This window comes from Helianthus annuus, chromosome 1 (assembly GCF_002127325.2).
Source record: "Helianthus annuus cultivar XRQ/B chromosome 1, HanXRQr2.0-SUNRISE, whole genome shotgun sequence".
NCBI classification, from domain to species: Eukaryota; Viridiplantae; Streptophyta; class Magnoliopsida; order Asterales; family Asteraceae; genus Helianthus; species Helianthus annuus.
In genome coordinates this window covers 145,547,428-145,570,234 of record NC_035433.2, presented here as the reverse complement: position 1 = coordinate 145,570,234, position 22,807 = coordinate 145,547,428, and the positions used below count along the sequence as shown (strand labels likewise).

At 34.8% G+C, this 22,807-nt stretch overlaps 1 protein-coding gene, 1 long non-coding RNA gene and 1 pseudogene across 5 annotated transcripts; all 3 read left to right on the top strand.

Moving 5' to 3' along the window:
- Window positions 1–1,848: 1,848 nt before the first annotated feature.
- Window positions 1,849–3,784, top strand: LOC110883461 (monosaccharide-sensing protein 1-like). 4 transcript variants are annotated; one of them, XR_002560481.2, is made up of 4 exons: window positions 1,849–1,967; window positions 2,477–3,134; window positions 3,398–3,458; window positions 3,591–3,784. XR_002560481.2 is itself a non-coding variant. In XM_022131205.2 (2 exons), exon 2 carries the CDS (start codon window positions 2,602–2,604, stop codon window positions 3,100–3,102), a length of 501 nt encoding a protein of 166 aa, XP_021986897.1. In that variant the 5' UTR covers window positions 1,849–1,967; window positions 2,477–2,601; the 3' UTR covers window positions 3,103–3,380. The 4 variants fall into 4 exon arrangements, 1 of the variants encoding a protein (XP_021986897.1); XR_004864266.1 differs by having other exon boundaries at window positions 1,857–1,967; window positions 2,038–3,134; XR_002560480.2 differs by lacking the exon at window positions 2,477–3,134 and having other exon boundaries at window positions 1,857–1,967.
- Window positions 3,785–9,862: 6,078 nt separating this feature from the next.
- On the top strand, window positions 9,863–13,371 carry LOC110933792 (annotated as a pseudogene).
- A 35-nt stretch (window positions 13,372–13,406) lies between these two features.
- On the top strand, window positions 13,407–13,913 carry LOC110940894. Its single transcript, XR_002593661.2, has 2 exons — window positions 13,407–13,609; window positions 13,740–13,913. It is a non-coding gene; the product is annotated as an uncharacterized LOC110940894 (long non-coding RNA).
- Window positions 13,914–22,807: the final 8,894 nt, after the last annotated feature.

Below are 22,807 nucleotides of genomic sequence, written 5' to 3'. Positions count from 1 at the left end.
TGTAGATGCATAAAAGAACCGGCCACGTACTACGACGACTGCTCATGTTCCCGAAAGGATTCATCCCGTCTGAACTAAGCCCAAACCGTATGTTTCTCATCTCCTTCCCGAATTCAGGATACTTGTTATCAATGGTTCTCCACTGAGGTGAATCCGCCACATGCCTTATTTTTTGGTCAATTACACGTTCATCCGAATGCCAACGTAATAATTTTGCTTCTTTTTCGTTTGAAAATAACCTTTTCAACCTCGGTATAATGGGGAGATACCACAACATTTTAGCTGGTGGTCCATTTTTTTTCACATCATCGTCAGCGTCGTCCGAATCTTTTAGTCGTTTATACCTGGATGCACCACACTTAACACATTTATGTTCATTTGCATACTGATTTCTATACAATATACAATTATTTGGACATGCATGTATTCTTTCAACCTCCAATCCCATCGGACACATCAACTTTTTTGCTTGGTATGTCGAAACTGGTAATTCATTATCTTCCGGAAGCATGTCATGCAAAAGCACTAATAAATTTGTAAAACTTTTATCGCTCCATCCGTTTTTCGATTTCAAGTTCAACAACTTCAACACAGCATCAAGTTTTGTAAATTTAGAACCGGTATATAATGTTTTTTCTTCATCTTCAAATAGTAAATGACATATCATTTAAATTGTCACTAGGGTCATTTGAATGGTCATCAACGTATAATGAGTCGTTGTTGTATTTACTATCATTAATGTCTAAAGTGGTCGATGAGGTGCTAAATTCAACTAGTGACTCTCCATGCCTTGACCAACAATGGTATTGAGGCATAAAACCATATTCGAACAAATGGAACTCTATTTCATTGCAATTATAATATCTAAGGTTTTCACATTTGGCACAAGGACAACAAATCGAACGACTTCCTTTCTTTATGCGATTTGCTTCGGCAGCCTTAATAAAACTTCGAACACCCACTGTATAAATTTCGGATACACGCGAAATTTTATACATCCAATAATCACGATCCATCTGAAATTATATAATATATTAAAGAAGAACTTTTTGATACCCTTAGTTAAAGAAGTTCTACCACCAAAGTTTTAACAAGAATTTATAAAGCCAAAAAAAAAAGGGAGCGAGAGTTCGACTAAGGAATGCACTTTCGTGTATCATACATTCTGTTATGAAATTATTATGCTATGTTTTATTTTTTATTACATGTTTTTGTTATGTAAGTTTTGTCGCCTTTCCATTTTTTGAACATTATTTACTTCTCGCACGGTGAGTTTCCTACTAGTTTAAAAAAAATAAGTGTGTATGTAAGACGGGGATCCTAACCATATTTAGACTATGGGGCGTGGGTTGGGGCGTGAGTTGGAGAGAAACGTCCAAGTCACCACCCCGGGTGGGCTTGGGTTTGGGCGTGGCCCCTTGGGCGGGATTTTAAGGCCGGGCGTGTGGCATGCTATATTTAGACTATGGGGCGTGGGTTGGGGCGTGAGTTGGAGAGAAACGCCCAAGTCACCACCCCGGCCGGGCTTGGGTTTGGGCATGGCCCCTTGGGCGGGATTTTAAGGCCGGGCGTGAGTTGGAGAGAAACGCCCAAGTCACCCCGGGTGGGCTTGGCTAGGGCATAGCGGGCCATGTTTTAATTTTAGATTTTTTATTTTATTTTAATACACCTGGCCAAGCCACTCCGGGCTAGCCACGCCCCGCCATACCCCACGGACACGTCAGCGAAGGGGCTCGAACTCCACGTGTCAACCCATGCCCCAAACCCCCGTCCCACCATACCTCATGGTCTTGCCTCCAATAATTTTCCTAAAATTTTCACTTTCCCTCCGATATTAACTAAGTTTCCCTCGTTCTTCAATTCGGTTTTCAAAAAATATCATCAACACCACCCCTAACCCTAATTGAATCACACACATAGTTACTTATCAGCCACCATCGGAGGAAATATGCACTTTCTCTTTTGAGGTAACTTATTATTCAAAGTTCAAACTCTAGTTCGATAACAAGTTGCCAAATTGTTATTCTTAGGTTTCAGAACTGTTTTTTTATATGCCAGAAGAGATGAAGTATTAATATGTGTATCATAAGTATCAGAATTTATGTGAATGTTTTGGCTTTAGTTGATCTGTTTTCTATTTTACTTAATTATTTAACTGTTCTCATTGAATTTATGTGAATGTTTTGGATTTAGTTGATCTGATTAGTTTTCTATTTCAGAACTGTTTTTTTTTATATGCCAGAAGAGATGAAGTATTAATTGGTATGACCATGTGATTTTCCGTCTTATATATCCCTTGTCACTTGTGAGTACTCCTTGTCAACAATTACTGTCAAGAAACAAAAACTTTGTTACACTGACATTGTAATTTGAAACCTGAAAACCTCTGTTTTGTTCTGTGGTGTCTGTTTGGTATATCTGTAGCTAGTTACTCTTTGGTATATCACCAAAAACCTTGTAAACCCTTGTTTTGTAGATTCACTTCAGTATGTTCCATCTATGCACAAATGATGGATCCAATGGTGACTCTATTCGGAAGTGTTCACGAGAAACAGAACGAAACCGGAAGCATGATCTTCCCAAATTTCGGAAGCATGTTTCATGGCGATCAGCATAAACCCGGATGTAGAGAGTAATCACGAAAATGGGAACTTATCCGTGGACGAAACTAATGATAATGTAAAAACCCCGTTGCTATCGCTTAATTCAACTAGTGTAGATAAAGACATGATTGCTCCGGTTTCTAGGAGTATGTTAAACACAGATCAGCCTAGCGAGTCGAATAGTGTGATAGGGATTGGTGGTGGGTGGCAGTTGGCGTATACAAAGACCGAAGTCGGGAAGAAAGCGGGCGGGTTGCAGCGGATTTACTTGCACCAGGAGGGTGGTGCAGAATCCAGACGCGGGTCCATTGCTTCACTCCCGGTTGCGGATGATGGTGACGGGGTTCGGGCCTCGGCTCTTGTTAGTAGATCAGTTCTTTGTTTAGATGATACGATGGGTCAGAACCCGATTCAGTCGGGTCTGATCAAACCACAACAGTCTACTAAAGATGTGACAAGTTGGGCTGATCTTTCCAAGCTGGTATTAAACAAGCATTGATTGTTGGTGTTGGGATTCAAATACTACAACAGGTGAATTGTTATGTTTGAGGTGTATGGTAATCACGGTGAAAAATAAAGATAATTCAATATAGGATCTGGATTCTTTGTTGTGTTCTACTATGAATTGTTGTTGATGAACAAGTTTTACAACTGCTGCTAATTTTGTACCAAATTCCACAAGTTTATATCCACTTTTTCATTTATTTGTTGTATAATATCTTAGATTTGAGCTACCGCATCACTTTATCAGTTGTTTTGTATTGATTTTACTCTGAATCTTTGTTAATGAATAGGTTTACGGTCACATTTACATGCTACTAAGCTGTTTCAGCTAAATATTCTTCATTTGACAGCGTAAGCACGTTTCAATCTCGCCTACTTCGTTATGTACTAATTAGTTTTCTTTTCTTCCTCAAGTAGACCTAAATTCTGCAATGTCTTGGTGGTTTTGTATTAACTTTACTCTGATTTTTTGATAATGAACAGGTTTTCAATCGGATTCAACTATCGCTAAGCTGTTTTATCGTTCGGATTGGGCATCCTACTATTTTGGCTATGCGTTATTCGATTTGTGTTTATGTATGAACTTGGCGTCGCTGCAAGCGATGAGATGATTTTTCCTTTTATTTCACATGTAGCTCTAGTGTTTGGTTTCCTGTCAACATTATTTGGTATCGGTGTAGGCTCCTGTTGCTCTATAGACGAGTCGTTTGACCTAACGTGCAACACGACTTACGACGTATTCACACAAATATACATACACATAACAAATAACCACATAAAGTTAAAATTTCATACCTTTGCTTGATGATTGAATGAGATGTCTAAAAAGACTTGTAAAATTCGACCTTCACCTAAATATAACAAAATATATTAATACTATTCAATAAAACTAAAATAAAATTTCAATAAATGAAATAATACCTTTAGTTTAATGTATACATAAGATAAAACGAAGAAGATGATAAAAATTTGACGAGCCTTCGTTTCTTCAAGTATTAAAGGAAAAAGATATGAAAAATATGAAATGTTTGTTTGAGATATTAAAGGAAGACGATGGAAGAAGATGATGATTTTCAAACTTTTGAAATCTTTCTCCTATTCCTTTGACTATACGTGTGTAGTCAAAATATTATAAATATCTTATTTTTTAAAAATAAATATTTAAGATACATGTCACTTGATTTGTATATATTATAAATAGTTTGAGTTAATTACTGTTTTCGTCCCTGAGGTTTGTCAAAAATAACGGTTTCAGTCCATTAGTTTAAAAATTGCGATTTCAGTCCATTAGTTTCATTTTCGTAACCATTTCAGTCCACTAACTTAACTCCATCAATTTATTTTGTTAACTTTGAGTTAACTAACTAATTCAGGGACGGTTTGCGTCAGTTTTAGAAACACAGGGACTTAAGTGTAAACTCTAAAACATTAAAACAAAAAAAATAGTAAATTCCAAAAAATTAAAAAAATTCCAAAAAAACCAAACAAATTCCAAAAAATTCTAAAAAATAATAAAAATTCTAAAAAATCATAAAAATTCTAAAAAATTCTAAAAAATCCGTTTCGGCGCGAACTGTTTCGAACCCAAACCGTTTCGAGCTTAACCGTTTCGACGCGAACCGTTTCGACCCGTACCGTTTCGACCCGAACCGTTTCGAGCTGAACCGTCCGTACCGTTTCGACCGGAACCGTTTCGAGCTGAACCGTTTCGACCCGTACCGTTTCGAGCCGAACCGTTTCGACCCGTACCGTTTCGAAGCCGAACCGTTTCGAGCTGAACCGTTTCGAACCGAACCGTTTCGACCCGTACCGTTTCGAAGCCGAACCGTTTCAAACCGTACCGTTTCGAACCGAATCGTTTCGAGCTGAACCGTTTCGAACCGAACCGTGCCGTATCGAACCGAACCGTTTCGGACCAAACCGTTTCAAGCTGTACCGTTTCAACGCGAACCGTGCCGTATCGAACCGAAACGGTTCGGCTTCGAAACGGTACGGCTTCGAAACGGTTCGGGTCGAAACGGTACGGTTCGATACAGCTCAGCTCGAAACGGTTCGGTTCGATACGGCATGGTTTGGTTCGAAACGGTTCAGCTCGAAACGGTTCGGTTCGAAACGGCACGGTTCGGTTCGAAACGGTACGGCTTGAAACGGTTTGGCTTCGAAACGGTACGGGTCGAAACGGTCCGGTTCGAAACGGTTCAGCTCGAAACGGTTCGGCTTCGAAACGGTACGGGTCGAAACGGTTCGGCTTCGAAACGGTACGGGTCGAAACGGTTCGGCTCGAAACGGTTCGGGTCGAAACGGTACGGACGGTTCAGCTGGAAACGGTTCGGGTTCGAAACAGTTTGCGCCGAAACGGATTTTTTGGATTTTTTAGAATTTTTATGATTTTTTAGAATTTTTATTATTTTTTAGAATTTTTTGGAATTTGTTTGGTTTTTTGGAATTTTTTTGATTTTTTGGAATTTACTATTTTTTTTGTTTTAATGTTTTAGAGTTTACACTTAAGTCCCTATGTTTCTAAAACTGACGCAAACCGTCCCTGAATTAGTTAGTTAACTCAAAGTTAACAAAATAAATGGATGGAGTTAAGTTAGTGGACTGAAATGGTTACGAAAATGAAACTAATGGACTGAAATCGCAATTTTTAAACTAATGGACTGAAACCGTTATTTTTGACAAACCTCAGGGACGAAAACAGTAATTAACTCAAATAGTTTAAGTTTATATTAAGGTTAAAATGGTAGTTCGAATTTATGTATATAAAAGTCAAGTTGTCAGACTTTATAGATTGAATTAATAATTGAATGGGTCAGTGGATGTAGATTCATTCTAGTGAATGTAAAAAATGCGGTTATATTAGAACCGCATCTTAAGAGCGAAATTGAAAGATGCTAAAAATGCGATTACATTAGAACCGCATCTTTTGCGAAATTGAAAGATGCGGTTACACTAGAACCGCATCTTTTGGGCGATGTTTTTTTTTTTAAATAAATACATGACTTTGTTAGATGAATCAAAAGATGCGGTTGCAACCTACCAACCGCATCTTTTGAAAACACCCATAGCATCCTTTGTTCATTTTTGTACTAGTGTAAATTAATTGAAAAGGGTAAGATTGTAAATGCATTAACAAATTCAAATATGGTAATCCTTGATTTAAGGATTTGGAGAGAGAAAATCATTGATTTAAGGAATATAACCGTCCATAACATCATTTTAATTTTTTTTGCAACACTCACAGAATCAGAGCCATGTTTATGACATGGTGTTTTAAAAAAATTCATAGTTCAATTCATTGTGTTTTTACGAAAATAATATAACACCATTCAGTAAACAAAAATATAACACCATTCAGTACACAAAATAATACCATTCAGTACAAGATATAACACCATTCAGTAAACAAAAAATAACACCATTCAGAAACAAAATAACACCATTCAGAAACAAAATAACACCATTCAGAAAAAAAAAAAAAAAAAACTATCCAGTAAACAAAAAATAACATCATTCAGTAAACAAAATAACACCATTCAGTAAATAATATAACACCATTCAATACAAGAATATAACACCATTCAGTAAATAAATATAACACCATTCAGAAAAAAGAAAATAACACCATCCAGAAACAAAATAATACCATTCAGAAAAGAAAAAAAAACATCATTCATAAAAGAAAAAAAAAACACCATTAATGAAAGAATATAACACCTCTGTTTCATCTTCTCCACTTCCGGCGCCGTTCGATGTAGATAGAAAGAGATCGCAGGACCACCACCACTGCTAAATCCGGCACCACCACCGCCGCTGCCACTCGCACCAGCACCACCGCCGCTGTCGCTCGCTCGCACCACCACCACCGCCGCTGCCGCTCGCACCACCACCGCCGCCGCTGCCGTTGTCGTGTTTGATCTTCCGATTTCCGATTGGCCGCTGTCGTGATTATGAGAGAGATCTTTGATCATAGATGGAGATCATCTGGAGAGAGAGAGAGAGATTGTAGGGATTATGATTTACAGTTTCCATTTTTTTAATGGATATAAAGACTTTATTACCCCTGGAATTTTCAATTCAGTCCAAAAAATAAATCAAATTTTACAATATGGTCCCTATTAATCTCAACCATTAGATCATAGATCTAATGGTGTAGATTCTTTCTTACCTTTCTCACACTTTAGGCCTTTTTTACAGGATCCTCTACCTATATATATATAAATATATATATGGTGGGATTCTAGAGTTTACACTAGTGTATTTGTGAACCGGGTGAATAAATCCTGTCCATTGATTTACATCATCAAATCGTAAAATACACTACACTACTAGAAAATACACTTCTCTTGACACGCGAACAATGACACGCGCATATTTTATGACATTCAAAAGTGTATATCAAGAAAAAAATGTCATGATTTACAAAATTTAATAAATCTATGACATTCTTTTTTGTGTGTCGTGTTTTTAGTGTCATAAAGAAAACAAGATTTATCTTGATACGCAAATAATGACACTCATTTTATGACATTCGAAAGTGTCTGTCAAGAAAAAAATGTCATGGTTTTACAAAATTCAATATGTTTATGACACGCTTTTTTGTTTGTCATCCTTTTAGCGTCATAAAAAAACAAGATCTATCTTGACATTCGATTAATGAGACACACTTATTTTATGACGTTTAAATGCGTGTCAAGAAAAAATGTCATGGTTATACAAAATTTAATAAATTTATGAAATTGTTTTTGTGTGTCATCTTTTAGCGTCATAAAAAACATTATATAAACATAAGGAATGGAAGAAATTTAGCTCGAAGGAGTTCGGGATTACGACTTCGATGATCGCAAAGTCTACACGGATAGTTATGAATGGTCTTAAAAGAAAAGGTAAACTTATTCATACTCATAATTGTAAAAATCCTGATTAGTCTCTGATTAGTCGCCCGATTAATCACTAATCGGAGGTTCACTGATTAATGGCCGATTATTCACTAGGCGGTCAATGGCGGTCCTATTCTGGCAAAATTGTGGCTAGACGTTGGCCAAATTTCGACTAAACCTTATAAATTCCTTCCAATTACTTAAAACAATGGATCCATAAGGGGTTAAAACATGTATACTTTATAAGGGTTGAGATCCTGTACAAACAGTGCTAATTATAAGAACCGTAAGAACAGATCTGAACCATTGTTAATTTAAATCAAGGGTTGATATTGATTATAAATAAAACTCTTATAATTAAAAATTACTACTAACAAATTAGGGGTAATTTTGTAAAATTGCTAGTCATTTGACCATTTTCTATTAAATACAAATTCCACCAAGGTTTTTTAAACTAAAATAACTTTTATATACTTCATTATTTTTTTTTAAAAATATATACCATAAAATCAAGTATTTTTTTATCTTTAATATGAGTACCATATTGCTATACCTTTTTGTATTTATAAAAGTGTTTTTTAAAAAAAGTTAACAAAAGGTGTTTTATATTTGTGCTAATAAGGTGCTGATTATGTGTTAATTACAAAATAATACAAACAAACACCAAAAGTAGATATAATCAGCACATCTGGTGTGCTGATAATGGAGAACGATTGAAGATGTTGTGATAATGTCGTTTATGTTGATAATGGAGAACGATTCGAGGACGATGTGCTGATAATGAAGAACGATTAATGATGTTGTGCTAATTATATAGTGTTGTGCTGATTATATTTTTTGTAATTATTTTTAATTAGTTATAAATAAATATGGTCAAAAAGTCTAAATTACCCCTAAACTAATTTTTTATTGATGGACACTTGTCAATTATGTATTGGTTCTTATGGTTCTTACAAACTTAAGTGTTTGTATTTGATCCCATTCCTACTTTATAAAACTACATATAAAAATGTGTGTGTATATATATAACTAAAAATTACATATAAAAATCTTGATCCGATTAATCCCGAGTAATCGCTAGTCGGTACCCCACCGCCCGACTAGCACCTAGCGATTCTTACAACATTGTTCATACTGGTAGAAAAAGAAATTTAGTTGGGGACTAGAAAAAGTAATTTTGAGCGGTCTAAAACCTAAACCCGCCCAAAATACTTTTGTGCCCATCTTAAAACTAGGGCTGACAATTTTACACGAATACATGACACGAACCTACACGAAGTTAACAGGTATCGTGTATGGCCTTAACAGGTATTGTGTACCAAACAGGTAGACACGAGATTACCTGTTAATTTTCGTGTATAAACAGGTTAAATACCTGTTTAACTGTTAATACCCGTTAGTACACGATAAGAAATTAAATTAAATAAAACTCATCGGCAATGTGAGTGTGGGTTCCTTAATTCCTTTCTATTTTCATTCCTAATTCAATTAAAAATAAATAAATAAATAAAAATCTAAACTCCCTCTGTAACTCTCAGATAGCATGCCGTGTTCGTGTTAACAGGTATTAACAGGTAATTTTCGTGTATAACAGTCGAACAGTCGTGTTAACAGGTATTAACAGGTAATTTTCGTGCATATCGTGTCGTGTTCGTGTTTGAAAAAAGGACACGATAAGTTATCATGTCGTGTTCGTGTATGGGATTTCGTGTATCGTGTCTTATCGTGTACGGGTATACACGATATGCCAGCCTTACTCGTGTACGTGTATACACGATATGCCAGCCCTACTTAAAACCAAAGAATCGCACAAATTGTAAAAGCAACCGCAAAACAATATATTTTTGGGCTATCTAAAAATTCGCCCAAAAAAACATGGGGGCTGTTTGGCAACATCTGAATGGTTAAGTGCTGACCAGTAAGAGAGTAAGAGGTCTGAACCATTAAGAGCCTGTATAATGCTTAACCGTTCAGAGGCAAATGTCTGACCAATTCAGATTAGAGGTCTTAACCATTCAGACTCTGTATAAATCTTAACCATTCAGAGACAAATTTCTGAACCATTCAGACATCTGCTCGTGAAACAAACAGTCTGAACCATTAAGTGCTGAACGAGCAAGAGGTCTGAACCAATAAGAGCCTCATTAAAAGGTAAACAAACAGCCCCTTGGTTTTTTCCACCTAGTAACAAATTCGCCCAAAAAAGAATTAAAGAAAGCTAAATAATTTAAACGGCCCGCCAAAACTAAAAGTAGGAACCCGCTTAAAGTCCCAAAATCCAAAAAACAACCGTCCCACAAGAGAACCCTTAACCCTCCGAAACAAAATCCCCTTAACCTTCATAGAGCCAAAAACTCCAAAAATCCCATCGTCGCATCGTGAGCCCAGAGCGAACACTTCTTCAAATCATTTTCTTCTCTAAATCGTCCCCGCATACGTCGTTGGTAAAAACCCTAGTTTTTTTCTTAGATACTTAAACACAGTGCCAATTTTTTTTTATAAACTTCTTATTGTGTCATGAATTTAGGTTTTGGATCTGTGTTGGAGCTTCTTTTAAACATGTTGGTGAAGTTTGAGGAGGTTTGCAGGTTATGTTATCTACTTCTTATTTATATGTTTGTGTACATATTTTTGAATGGTTTATGAACCCTAAAGTAGCTAAAGTTGAATGTATGTTCGATTCTGTTGAATATGATCCTATGCGTGGTCTCTTTATGCCGAATTTTGAGTCATTTATAAGTATCACATGTGGTCCCTTGATTTGTTTATCTATTTTGTTTATTAATCTAGCAAGTATGTATGTATATGTCCTGGGAATGCTATAAGTTTTAATTTTATAATTCATCACTCTCTGCTTTTCCTTTTGTTTTTTGTAATGTAACAAGTACTAGAAATCTAATCCCTAACCTTTCATTGGCTGGGCAATATTTTCTAGATTGCCAACCATGGTATCATGGATTCTTGTATTGATGTAGGAAACTGTAATGCTTCTAATTTCAAACTCACAAGCAACTAGGGGTGCAAACGAGTCGAGCTACTCGAGCTCGGCTTGAAAAAAAGCTCGAACGAGCGGAGCTTAAACGAGCTTGAGCTGGAGCCCGAGCCTAAAAACAAGCTCGTTTAGTAAACGAGCCCGAGCTTCGCTTATTGAGCTCGAGCCGGCTCGCGAGCCTAAACGAGCTTTCTGTTTATATATTTTTTTATTAATATATTAAATATATATTTATATAATAATAGTTACCATTTATATAAATATAAAAAAATAACTAAATTATATGTATAATAATAATTATAATTGATATAGATTAATTAATAAATACTAAACAAGTTGAGCCCAAGCCGAGCTCGAGCTTGAAAAATTACCTTCAAGCCGAGCTCGAGCTTTATATCGAACCGAGCTCGAGCTTTCATATGTTAAACGAGCTCGAGCTCAAATCTGGTCGAGCTCGGTCTCGGCTCAGCTCGTTTACACCCTACAAGGAATCCAATTTAACATAAGAGGTTTATTGAACTTCATTGTGTTATGTAGTTTATAATTTATTGTTTAATCGAATATACACGTGAATATTAGTAAAATAAGAACATTCTAATAGTTATCTTGTTTTATTTTATTTTGATTAAATTATTTATTAGTCAAGGCAACTATAACATGACTAGGTAGAGAATGAATAAAAAGTGGGATACAAACTGTTGTCAAGACAATTTTGTTTTATGTTTAACCAGCTCAAATAGATAAACTCTTAAAGAACAGGTAACTGAAAATAGTGTTTTATGTCTAACCAGCTCAAATAGATAAACATGGGTAACTGAAAACAGAATGGGTTAACCGAGGTTGCCAAAGTACTACTTAGGGCGGAAGGAGTGTGTTCGGGGAAGCCTTCGGTAACCCCACTTTACCGCGCGGCAAGGGGATGCCACCCCCCATTCGGTGTTTGATGATTGCCCAAGACGGTGAATACTCACCGAAAGAGAAACCGAAAGAGTAGAGAAGAGATAGAGGGGAAAGAAAGGGTTAATGGTGGGCCTCACCCTTTTTCAACCAATCACAATTTTTTTAAAATTGTTTACTACTCTCCATGTGTTTGAGTATTGCTAGTGATTGAGTGTAAAATGGGGAGTGAGGGGGAGTTGACATGGCATGAGATTATTGGGTAGTGAAAATGGGGAGTGTTTGAGCACTCCTTCCACCCTTATGACCTTCTAAGTCGCTTCATTTCAAAATTAGATTAGTATTGTAATAAGATATTTATGTTGTCATATTGAGACATCACTTATAAAAAAAATGCTTTTTTGTTATGTTCCAACGTACTGCGAAATTTGGATATCACTTATAAAATTTTTTTTATCATATGTTATATAAACTTACATGTAAATGTGTTGCTGTAGATATCACTGTGATGTGGCAGATCAGAGACTTGCTCAACATATTGACAAAGGAAACGTAGATGGGTTGCTCATCAGCAGTGTGGCTTCTTGCTTAAACCTATGGGATCTTATAATGGATTCTGGCACGGTATCACCTCTCAAGTTTACCAACTCTCTCCCTCATTTCTCAACAAGGTTCTTCATGTTTTAGGGTCTGTTTGTTGAATGATTTATTTCAGACTACTAAGCATTTTGTTGTATATTAAAGGATTAGATTATGCAACAGTTGGAGAAATCCTGCGATATTAGCGTGATAGCATGTGCGAACAATAGGAGCTCTTTGGTTAAGGGTAAGGACAATCATATCTTGTAAAGCTGAGTGCTTGCATGCTCGCTCTCTCATCTTCTAGTTTTTTTTTTGTCTAAAATGTAGGTACCCAGTACATCAGTAGTGTTACAAAGTCAGTGAATCATTTTCTTTTTAGTGGATAAATAATAAATGGAGAGGAAGATTCCATATCACTGCTATGGCAACTGCGAGAACCATGTGGGCAATTGTTATGTCCTATGGCGCTGGATTCTCTGACCAGGTCAAAACATTTCTTTTGTTATTTACATGAGCAATTTGTTTGATTTTGTATTAATGTGATCCTAGGTTGTGGAACTTGACTTGTTGTATCCAAGTGAAGGTATGCATAAATGATGGGATGCTGGGTATAGGATAACATTAACTGCATCTACATCAAACCAAGCTGCTTTTGTTCTTAGCATCCGAGAAGAAAACTTACAGATGATACACAGGACACACTTCGCACTTCTGTGTTTCCTAGCACACATGTCAAGGTTAAGTTTCATGTTTTGTTTCTTTCCTTTCATCACATGTATGGTGTCTCTTTTGCTCAACTTTGTTGGCGGTCTGTAGGAAAAATGGACAAAGGGTCTGTTTCTGATATAATTTTGATTTTTTATTGGGCAATAGCCGTGTATGCTTCACAAAGTGGTGCCAACATAAGGGTTAAACTCATCTGGATTAATGCTAGGGTAAGCACTAAATCCCTTATTTAAATTGTGGTTGTAATGATATTGTAAATATTGAAACCCTTTAGTTTAAACTTAAATCGCAATGGTTTCACATTTCTTGATATTTTAATTGTGTAGTGTCCACGTCAGCCAGGAGGTACTGAATGCGGCTACTATGTGATGAAGTTCATGAAGGAGATAGCTTACGAAGGAGTTGAAATACTTGACAATGATAATGTAAGTTTAGGCATATTTTAGTCTGTATATTAGAGAAATATGTACTTATATATCCAAACAAATGCTTAAATTCATATATTATGATTAAATTCTGATTTTTAAGATTTATTTTATTTAATTGTTGTCTCAGGTTGGGAAAGGAGTAGAGGAATACTCGGCTGCGGATATGGATGGCATTCGTGAAGATTGGTCGACTTATGCGGTTAACTCTATTTTTAAGTTATAAATCGTATTTTAGGTGTTGATAATGTATTGACAAACAATTCTTTTTTTGTTAACGTTAAAATATTTGTAGTATACTTGACAAATGATTATGTAATGAATTGTTTTGGTATATATATATGTGTATTTATTTTATGAAAAAGATTTATTGTTTTTGTTATTATACATGTATCTAGGGCAAATTAGTAATTTTATAAAAAAAATTATACAATTAAAAGCATGACACGCGTAAATGAATGTCATACGTATGTGTCATAAATGTTTGTTATGAACGTATGTCATTAAAAGTGTCATAAAATGAGTGTCATGAATGTGTGTCATTAAAAGGTGTCATAAAATGAGTGTCATAAATGTGTGTTATGAATGCGTGTCATTAAATGTGTGTCATGAATGCGTGTCACTAAATGTATGTCATAAAAACATGACACACAAATGCATGTCATGTTGATTTTATGACTTCTCAATTAACGACTCGCATTTGCGTGTCATAAAGACCCTTTCATGACACGCAATGCATGTCAAGAAAGGTGTTTTTTCTAGTAGTGCTAGTTGATTTTATCATCAAATCTTGACCATTGATTTACAATTGTGTATTGATAATCAAGGGCTATGATTAGTTCACTAGTGTTCACAATCAAGGGGGTTGTTCAGTAATTAAATTAGTTTAGAAAATGGAAAAACAAAATTTGGAATCATCCGCTTTATTTTTAAGTGCCTCTTGTAATTTGGGTTCATTTATAGGTAAAAATAAGGTAATCAGGGGCGGATCCATGCCTTCGTTAATATAAGTGTAGTGAAAATGAGGTAATCAGGGGCGGATACCTAATATATTAATTGGTATAACCAAATTTGACCTATAAAGTGACATGTTTTTGACCCGAACTTGATTTGACCTATGATTCAACCTAACACACCTATTTTGTTAAGCCTAGTTAAATCCATATATATTATTTGATGGACACGTTTTCGCATCTTCTTATCAAAATTCCTGAATTCGTCACTGAGGTAACATTCCTTCATTAATGGCATGGCTTTATTTCGGTTCATTAGGTTCATTTTGAGTTGCCTCTTCTACACCCTAAAAGTTAATTGACTTAATTCCATGTTGATTTTTATTTTATTATTCCTCTTCAGGTTTCTATTTCTAAAATTTCAGTTTTGCCATTAAAAAAGTTGTCATCATAATTTACTTTTAAACCGTTGGCTTGATTTCAAACATATTCCCTTTGAGAAGACTGTCATATTTAATATGTTGCTGATTTATTTGCAGCTTCTTTAATTTTGTTTGAGTGATTTTTCTTTTCTTTTTATTTTATTTTTGTTAATACAATTTTCATTTAGTTTGTTCTAATTTTTAGCCTATTCTGTTGGTCTTTTTATGTATAATGGAACTTTGATGTACAAAACAAGTACTAGAGTACAAAGATGCCACCATTATTGCTTACAATATCTATGAGTAATTTTTACCGATCATGAATTATGTATAAATAAACAATAAATCTTTCTCACATTTATAAATGCATGGATATATTTCAAGTTGGAAAACGTTATGAAACTACTAGAAAACTGGTATTTTCCAACAAAAATTTCTTACAAAAAAATTTTGGTCGGAATTCCGACATTTTCCACACGCTTTATTAATATGTAGAAAATATAACATACTTTGAAGTTTAACTAAAAGTTTTGTTAAGTGATTTTTTAACGTTTATAAGTATGGGTTTTTAGTAATATATCATTAATTAATTAAGATTTAGATTCAATTTATAGTGGTGCATTTTTTTCAAACAAATAAAATATCATACATAGGTTTTCAAAAGACAACCCCTCTAAATAATTTGCATCATAAAAATATAACGAATCTAATTTTGCTCCTACATTGAAATAACTCGGTTTTCAAATCATACAATTGTATTTCTCTTATTTATTTTACATATCCATAGGGGTGTTCAGAATTCGTTTCGAATTCGAAAAATTCGAAATTCGTTTAAATTCGATTCGCTTATCAAGAATTGGTTTCGACTAAAAGAATTCGAATTCGAATTCGATTCAATTCGAGTCAAGTTAATCGAATACGAATCGAATATGAATTTATAATTTCAAATTCGATTCGATTCGAAATTCGAATAAAAATTATACATTTTTATTTATTTTTTTTATATACAATGCATATATAACTTTTATTAAGTTATACTATATTTTATTTTCAATTTTTTTTTCAAGTATTAAAATTACCCATTACCAAACCCACTACATGACCCATAACTAAAACCTAAGTAACAAATCTATCAATAGATTTATAACCCTATAAATATTAACTTTTAATGTGGTGTGGTTATTCCCGACTTCTCGTTTTGAATTTTAGACTATAGTATTTTATTTGAAACTTTTTAATGTGATATCGTGCTTTATGGCTGTTTAAAATTTATGTTTCATTTTGATAGGTTTTGTATGTTTTTAAAGAATCTGAATTAAATCGAATTTATTCGAATTCGATTCGAATTCTAATTTTTAATCGAATACGAATCGAATACGAATTGGGTTTTTTATTCGAATACGAATTCGAATCGAATTCGGTAAGTTTTAATCGAATTCGAAGCGAATACGAATTCAAGGGAAAATAAAAATTATTCGAATAATTCGATTCGAATAATTCGAAAATTCGATATTCGATTCGATAAACACCCCTGCATATCCATATGTTTACACCAATAAAACATTCTTTTACAAATCCATATGTTTACACCAATAAAAATATAGGGTAAAGTTCTTGTACAAATAATCTTAACATACTAAACATACAAATTGAAGGAAAACTCAAAAAGACAAGGTGGCATTTTTGTAATTATCAATAACTATCAAAGTTACTCTACAAATATACCTAAAAAAACCTAACCACTCCCCCCACCCCCAAAAAAAACCTAAACCCCCCACCCCCCAAAAACCTAAAAAAAACCTACCCCCCCACCCCCCAAAAACCTAAAAAAACCTAACCCCCCCCCTCCAACCCCCCAAAAACCTAAAAAAAAACCTAACCCCCCCCCCCACCACCCCCAAAAACCTAAAAAAACCTAACCCCCCCCCACCCCCAAAAACCTAAAAAAAACCTTACCCCCCCCCACCCAAGCTAAAATGCTAAAAACTAAACCCCCCAAAAAACCTAAAAAAATCTAAAAAAATTAAAAAAAAAACACACAAATTATTTTATTTTATTTTTTTAACATTTTTTATTAAAAAATCGCTACTTTTAGTAGCAGCAAAAAAAAAAAAAATTTTTTTGTTTTTTTGCTAACGAAATGTAGCGATTTTTTAATAAAAAATGTTAAAAAAAAATTTGTGTTTTTTTAGGTATTTTTGGTTGTAACTTTGATAGTTGGTGGTAATTACAAAAATGCCACCTTGTCTTTTTGGGTTTTCCTTCAATTTGTATGTTTAGTATGTTAAGATTATTTGTATTTGATCTTTTGCCTAAAAATATATATATACACCGGTGATTGATTCAATTCGGCTAATAAACTGGTGAAGACGTAGCCGGTAAAGAATCCTCTTGAGAGATATATACAAAGAGTGAAAATTACGACACATTAACTCTCTCGGGGTACTATGTTAGATTCAAGCTTTTAACTATATGTCAATAAAAGGTAGTTTTTCGTCATCAACCACATCTGTATTAGATAACCAAATCCGGTGGTTGTCAAGTATATTTTTTCGGTATAAACCTCATGAAAGACGCAGTCGTTATCGAAGTTTGAGATTTCCGAACAGGGTACGGAAGTCACCGAACCTAAAAATTTCTATAAAACCGGGAAGTCGAAAACGTATATACCCAAAAAAATTTATACGAAAACTATATACTCTCCACTACTGAACGAAAAGTTCGGGAGGTCGGCCACCCCTCACGCCCCTTTCGGCCATGGTTATTAAGATATTAAAAGCATCCCATGTATTACGCTACATACTTTTATTTCAAGTTTATTTGGCTGACCTTTGAAAGAAAAAAAAAATCCATGTGTTGCATCAAATCAGTACTAGCTAATCTATTAAAGGAATCTAGGGTCACTGCTCGGTAACTAGGAGATCGTGACTCCTTACAAATCGAAAAATTAAAAATAACATTAGCTAGCTGGATAATTATGTTTATGAAACATGATTAAGCATCTAGAGCAAGTCCATAATCCTAGTACGTACATGTTACCATCAGATGCGTTATTAGGTGCGACAACCTTAAAAATATTTGTATATATTGTTCGAACTGTGATACATATAATGGTTATTTAACCTTCTAATAACTACTATATCTATCTTCCACTGTATCTTTAAAGCATAATGTATACGAGTTCACAATTCTCTACTTAAAACTAACTAGTATTTAGGACACATGCTTTGCGACGGACTGCTAAATCGAATAAAAAGTAAACGTAAAAACGTTGAACCGCGCATGCGTGTTGCGGCGTGTTAACTCACAAAAATTAAACTAAAACGTAAAACATAGAAAATAATAACTAAGACGGCGTCAGACTCGCAAATTGTGACGGGGTCGTTAAACCAAAAAATAAACGTAAAAATTTGAAACACGCATGCGCGTTGCAGCGTTTTTACTCGCAAGGTTTAGAACGAAACCTTAAACAACAATTTTGTAAAAAAATGAAACTATAGGGGACCAAAGTCATAAAAATGGAAAGTGAAAACTGAAAATTAAAGAGGTTGAAAACTAAATAATGAAAATTTAAAAAGTTGATAAATCAAAACTAAAAGGGTTGATGTGTATAAAGATGAAACTTTAGGGGTTAAAATATGTAAATAAACTGAAAAATAGTAAAAACTCTCTTAAAATATTTTTGCTAAATCAAGAATGGATAATTTTATTGTTAGCGTAACACGTGTGTACACCTTTTCACTTTTCATTCTATTTTATATACTCTAATTTGTAACATATTTATACAATAGAACTTGTACAATGTGTTTCATTTGTTATACCACTTTAGAAGGGCTTCATGCTTTTTAGAAATGGCGATGAGCCACTTATACCATGTGTTTCATTTGTTGTATCATTTTAGAAGGGCTTCATGCTTTTTACTTCATGCTTTTTAGGAATGGCAATGGGCCACTTGTACCATGTGTTTCATTTGTTGTACCACTTTAGAAGGGCTTCATGCTTTTTAGGAATGGCAATGGGCGGGGCTTGGGTCGGGTATTGGTAATCCTAAGTCCGTACTCGGTTGTAATTCTTTGTCCCATACCCGGCCCGTTACCCGTCGGGTATTTGTCGGGTAATTACCCGTCGGCTATCGGGCATACCCACGGGTATCGAGTATACCTGTTAATTTCTTAAAAATACCCGTTGGGACAAATGTGCAAATTTTACTCTGACGTTTATATAATTTACTATTTTAATGACTATAACAAGATTATGACATAAGACTTTTTTTAGGTAAAGGGTATAACAGAAGATTATGGTATTGTCCCTGACCTCAAGCATTATGCTTGTTTAGTTAATTTACTTTTGCGTGCATGGGAAGAAGCTTACGTGTTTATTAGAGAAATGCCTATAAAATCAGATTGATCAATATGAATGGATAAATGCCGGGTATTATACACTTTTTTGTAATTTTTATGCTGATAATTGTAAATGGGATGAAGTTGCAAAGTTGAAAATGACTATGAGAGAAAAAGGGGTTATAGTTGATCTTGGGTGTGGTTGGGTGGAAGTGAAGGGGAGCATTCATGCATTTCTTACTACTGATAAGAACCATCCTTAAGGAAAAGAAATAAATTCAATTTTGAATGGCTTTTATGAAAAGATGGAAGAAATCACGTAATTTGATCATTCAAAAGCAGATGCTTTGTGTGGCCGTAGTCAAAGACTGGCCTTTGGATTTGGGCTTTTAAATACGGCTCTAGGTGTGCCTATATGAGTAACAAAAAATCTTTATATATGGTTGGTGGTGGTTTTATTTTTTACGGTTGTGGTGTTGACGAATGCGATGTTGTGGTGGCTATTGTTGTGATGATTTTGGTGGTTGTGGTCTACCATCGAAAAAACATTTAACATAGTTACATATATCTAAAATCTGTGAAGTTGCATGGGAGCCGACAACCACATACACATGTTTAGAAACAAAACGTATACAAATCTTGATTCTCGAACCTATGGGTATGGTCAAGGGTAAATGGACAATGATGGTTTATGGTGCAATAATCTGTACTCAAAGCGGATTTACCATCTTAATGATTGTGTTTAGTAAATATACTTTATAGATCACCCTAATATAACTTGCCGGAAAAAAAGGATTTGTTAATATATTTTAACACCGCTACATTGACTCGGTTTCGCAACACATCTTCAAGCCCCTGCCGCATCGCGGCGGGGTGCGCTTCTAGTTAGTTTGTATTTTGCATGGCATGATCTATCATAAGTTTTAATTTCTGAGAACTCATAAGTTAATTATGTTTTCAGCATCTCAAATTGCAAGTTCGATCACATGCAAATATTGAGTCCTTAATTTGTTTTGTTACTTTTTTTTAACGACAAGGAACGCCGTGTCAACCAACGTGACACCGGACGCTGTGGCCAAGGTCGACTACTCGACCGCTACCAGCCCCTTGGCTCTCCCAGATGCGCGGAAACCCGACCTCCACCCGCCTGAAAGCACGACAGTGGAATAATCGGTAAAACCTCACCTCCCATCCAAAACGAACCGGCGCCACCCGTATTCGCCCTTCAACCTCGTTGGCTGTTTTGGTACTTTTTAGTAGGCATATTTGTTGCTGTCTACGTGTACTTTTAGCCAATGAAAATTTGTTGCTTTAATAAAGAAAACGAAATTATGTCATGAACGCATTGATGATTGATCTTTCCAATTGTTAATTAGTAAATAAACTGTAGCTCTTGTGACTGTTAATCCAGTGCCCCTACCCATGACTGATGACACGTGGGAAATTACTCATCTATCACTCTCAATATCCGTAATGAAGCCTACCACATGTCCTACGTGTTTTGATAAGCATTTACTGTGTAACAAATCAATGTTGCGTCATATAGAAAACCACGGTTTTAATGTACATGTCGGGATAATAAAGTTGATTGGTCCTCTTGGTTTGGGGTGCCCCTACCCATGGAATGTCAAACGAGGAATAAACTACTAAGTGCATAGCATGTAGTCAGTAATATGGAAATCAACCTATATCTAAAATGCCCCAAAACATTTACTACTACAAGTTGGTGTTTGGGTACTCTTAGAATAAACGCTATCATCGGGCACGTACGTACAACTATGTTTCTTATCTCTCTGTATTATAATCTGTGTTCTTCTGCCAAGCGTCTCGTTGGTTTTTATTATCTATAATACATTAGCTACTGCTAAATAAGCCGTACATGAAACCATTTGTTGATGCTTACGCACTGTAGCATAGATACTTATCCCAATAACTTTGTGTTAGAAATAACTTGTTAATGTGGTCTGACGGATCATTTGAGTAATATTACCAATATGACATAACTACTCACCGACAATTACTTGATGGTAGTAAATGTAAATATTGATTAGTTCAAGGGGGTATTTATGATTTTTATTTAGGTACCATTAATTACTAGAGAATGCATAAAGTTTTTATGACTGATCTCTATTTATGATCATATTACTATTGATATGAGTCGTAAAACTCCTCAAGAACACCAACATAAAATTCACTCTAATGATCCATCAACGCAAGTTACCATAATAACGGGGACCATAGCTGCTTCCTCTTCTTCAAGGATTAACATGCCCACAAGTTAGTATCTCTATTTTGATATTCATGTTTATGTTATTGATTGAATAAACATAATTAGGGTTTTATTTTAACCCATGTTTAAGGATATAATCAACATTTTGCTTATAGTTATAGCTATTACGGTTGCACTTAGTGATAGATTACGTCAACTGATTGTGCTGTCGACGTAGAAAGATTGTGAGTAATGTTGATTTACTAGTGGTGATTGATAGCATGGATGAGATCATGCATGGTTCACATGTATTTTGGCTCCTTCTCTCTAGTAATTAGTACAACACTATGGAGAGGGTTCAATCTTCAGCACAACTAGATAAGGATAATAATATCATAACAAGAAGTAACTCATGTCAATATATGCAGTGGTAAAGCTTGACCCGAATGACGCAAGGTGGGGGGGGGGGGGGGGAGGTTTCGAAAACGTATATACCCAAAAATTTATATACAAAAACTACATATATAACACTGCTAAGTGAAAAGTTCGGAGGGTCGAGCTTTGCCACTACATATGGGAAAAACCCACTTTGTGGGAATCGAACCTAGGACCTATTGGTCTCAAAGTTTTATCCCAATCCCAAGATGACACTAGGCTATAAAGTCATGGGCGCCCCTAAATGTATGTACGTGCAATAAATTGGGAGAAAGTAACTTTTTGACCAAACTATGATTTGCGATCTAATTTTGGCTCCTTGCCAAGTAAGGAAGGTTTTACACATTTCCTATTTTTGATATAAATAAATCACATGAAAACAGGTATATAACTAAATCACGTACCATGTAATATAGAGAATATATATCACACTACTAGAAAACTATGTAGTTTCTTACTTTCTTACGTATACGTAGGAAATGGTCTTTTTCGATGAATTTGTGACCAAAATGGTTTCGTCATAAAAGGGTGATAAGAAACATTTTCCAACCAGTTTCCTACAAGGTTATTATATCTAACAAAGTTTCGACCATAAAATTATTTCCGACACACATATACAAAAATACAAAGAAATACACATAAATACATACATGCACATATAAATAACAACAAGAATTACAGTTAATAATAATAATAATAATAAATAATAATAATAATAGTACTACCACAAAAAATAAAATAAAATAAAGTTAATCATAATAATAAAATAATAAAGTTGATGATAAAAATAGTAGTTTAAAAGAAAATAATCACTAATTAGGTGGTGGTCTATTCGCAAA

What these genes read in the sequence shown, in the direction of transcription:
- LOC110883461 (XM_022131205.2), top strand. Translation starts at nt 2,602, where the DNA reads ATGGCGATCAGCATAAACCCGGATGTAGAGAGTAATCACGAAAATGGG.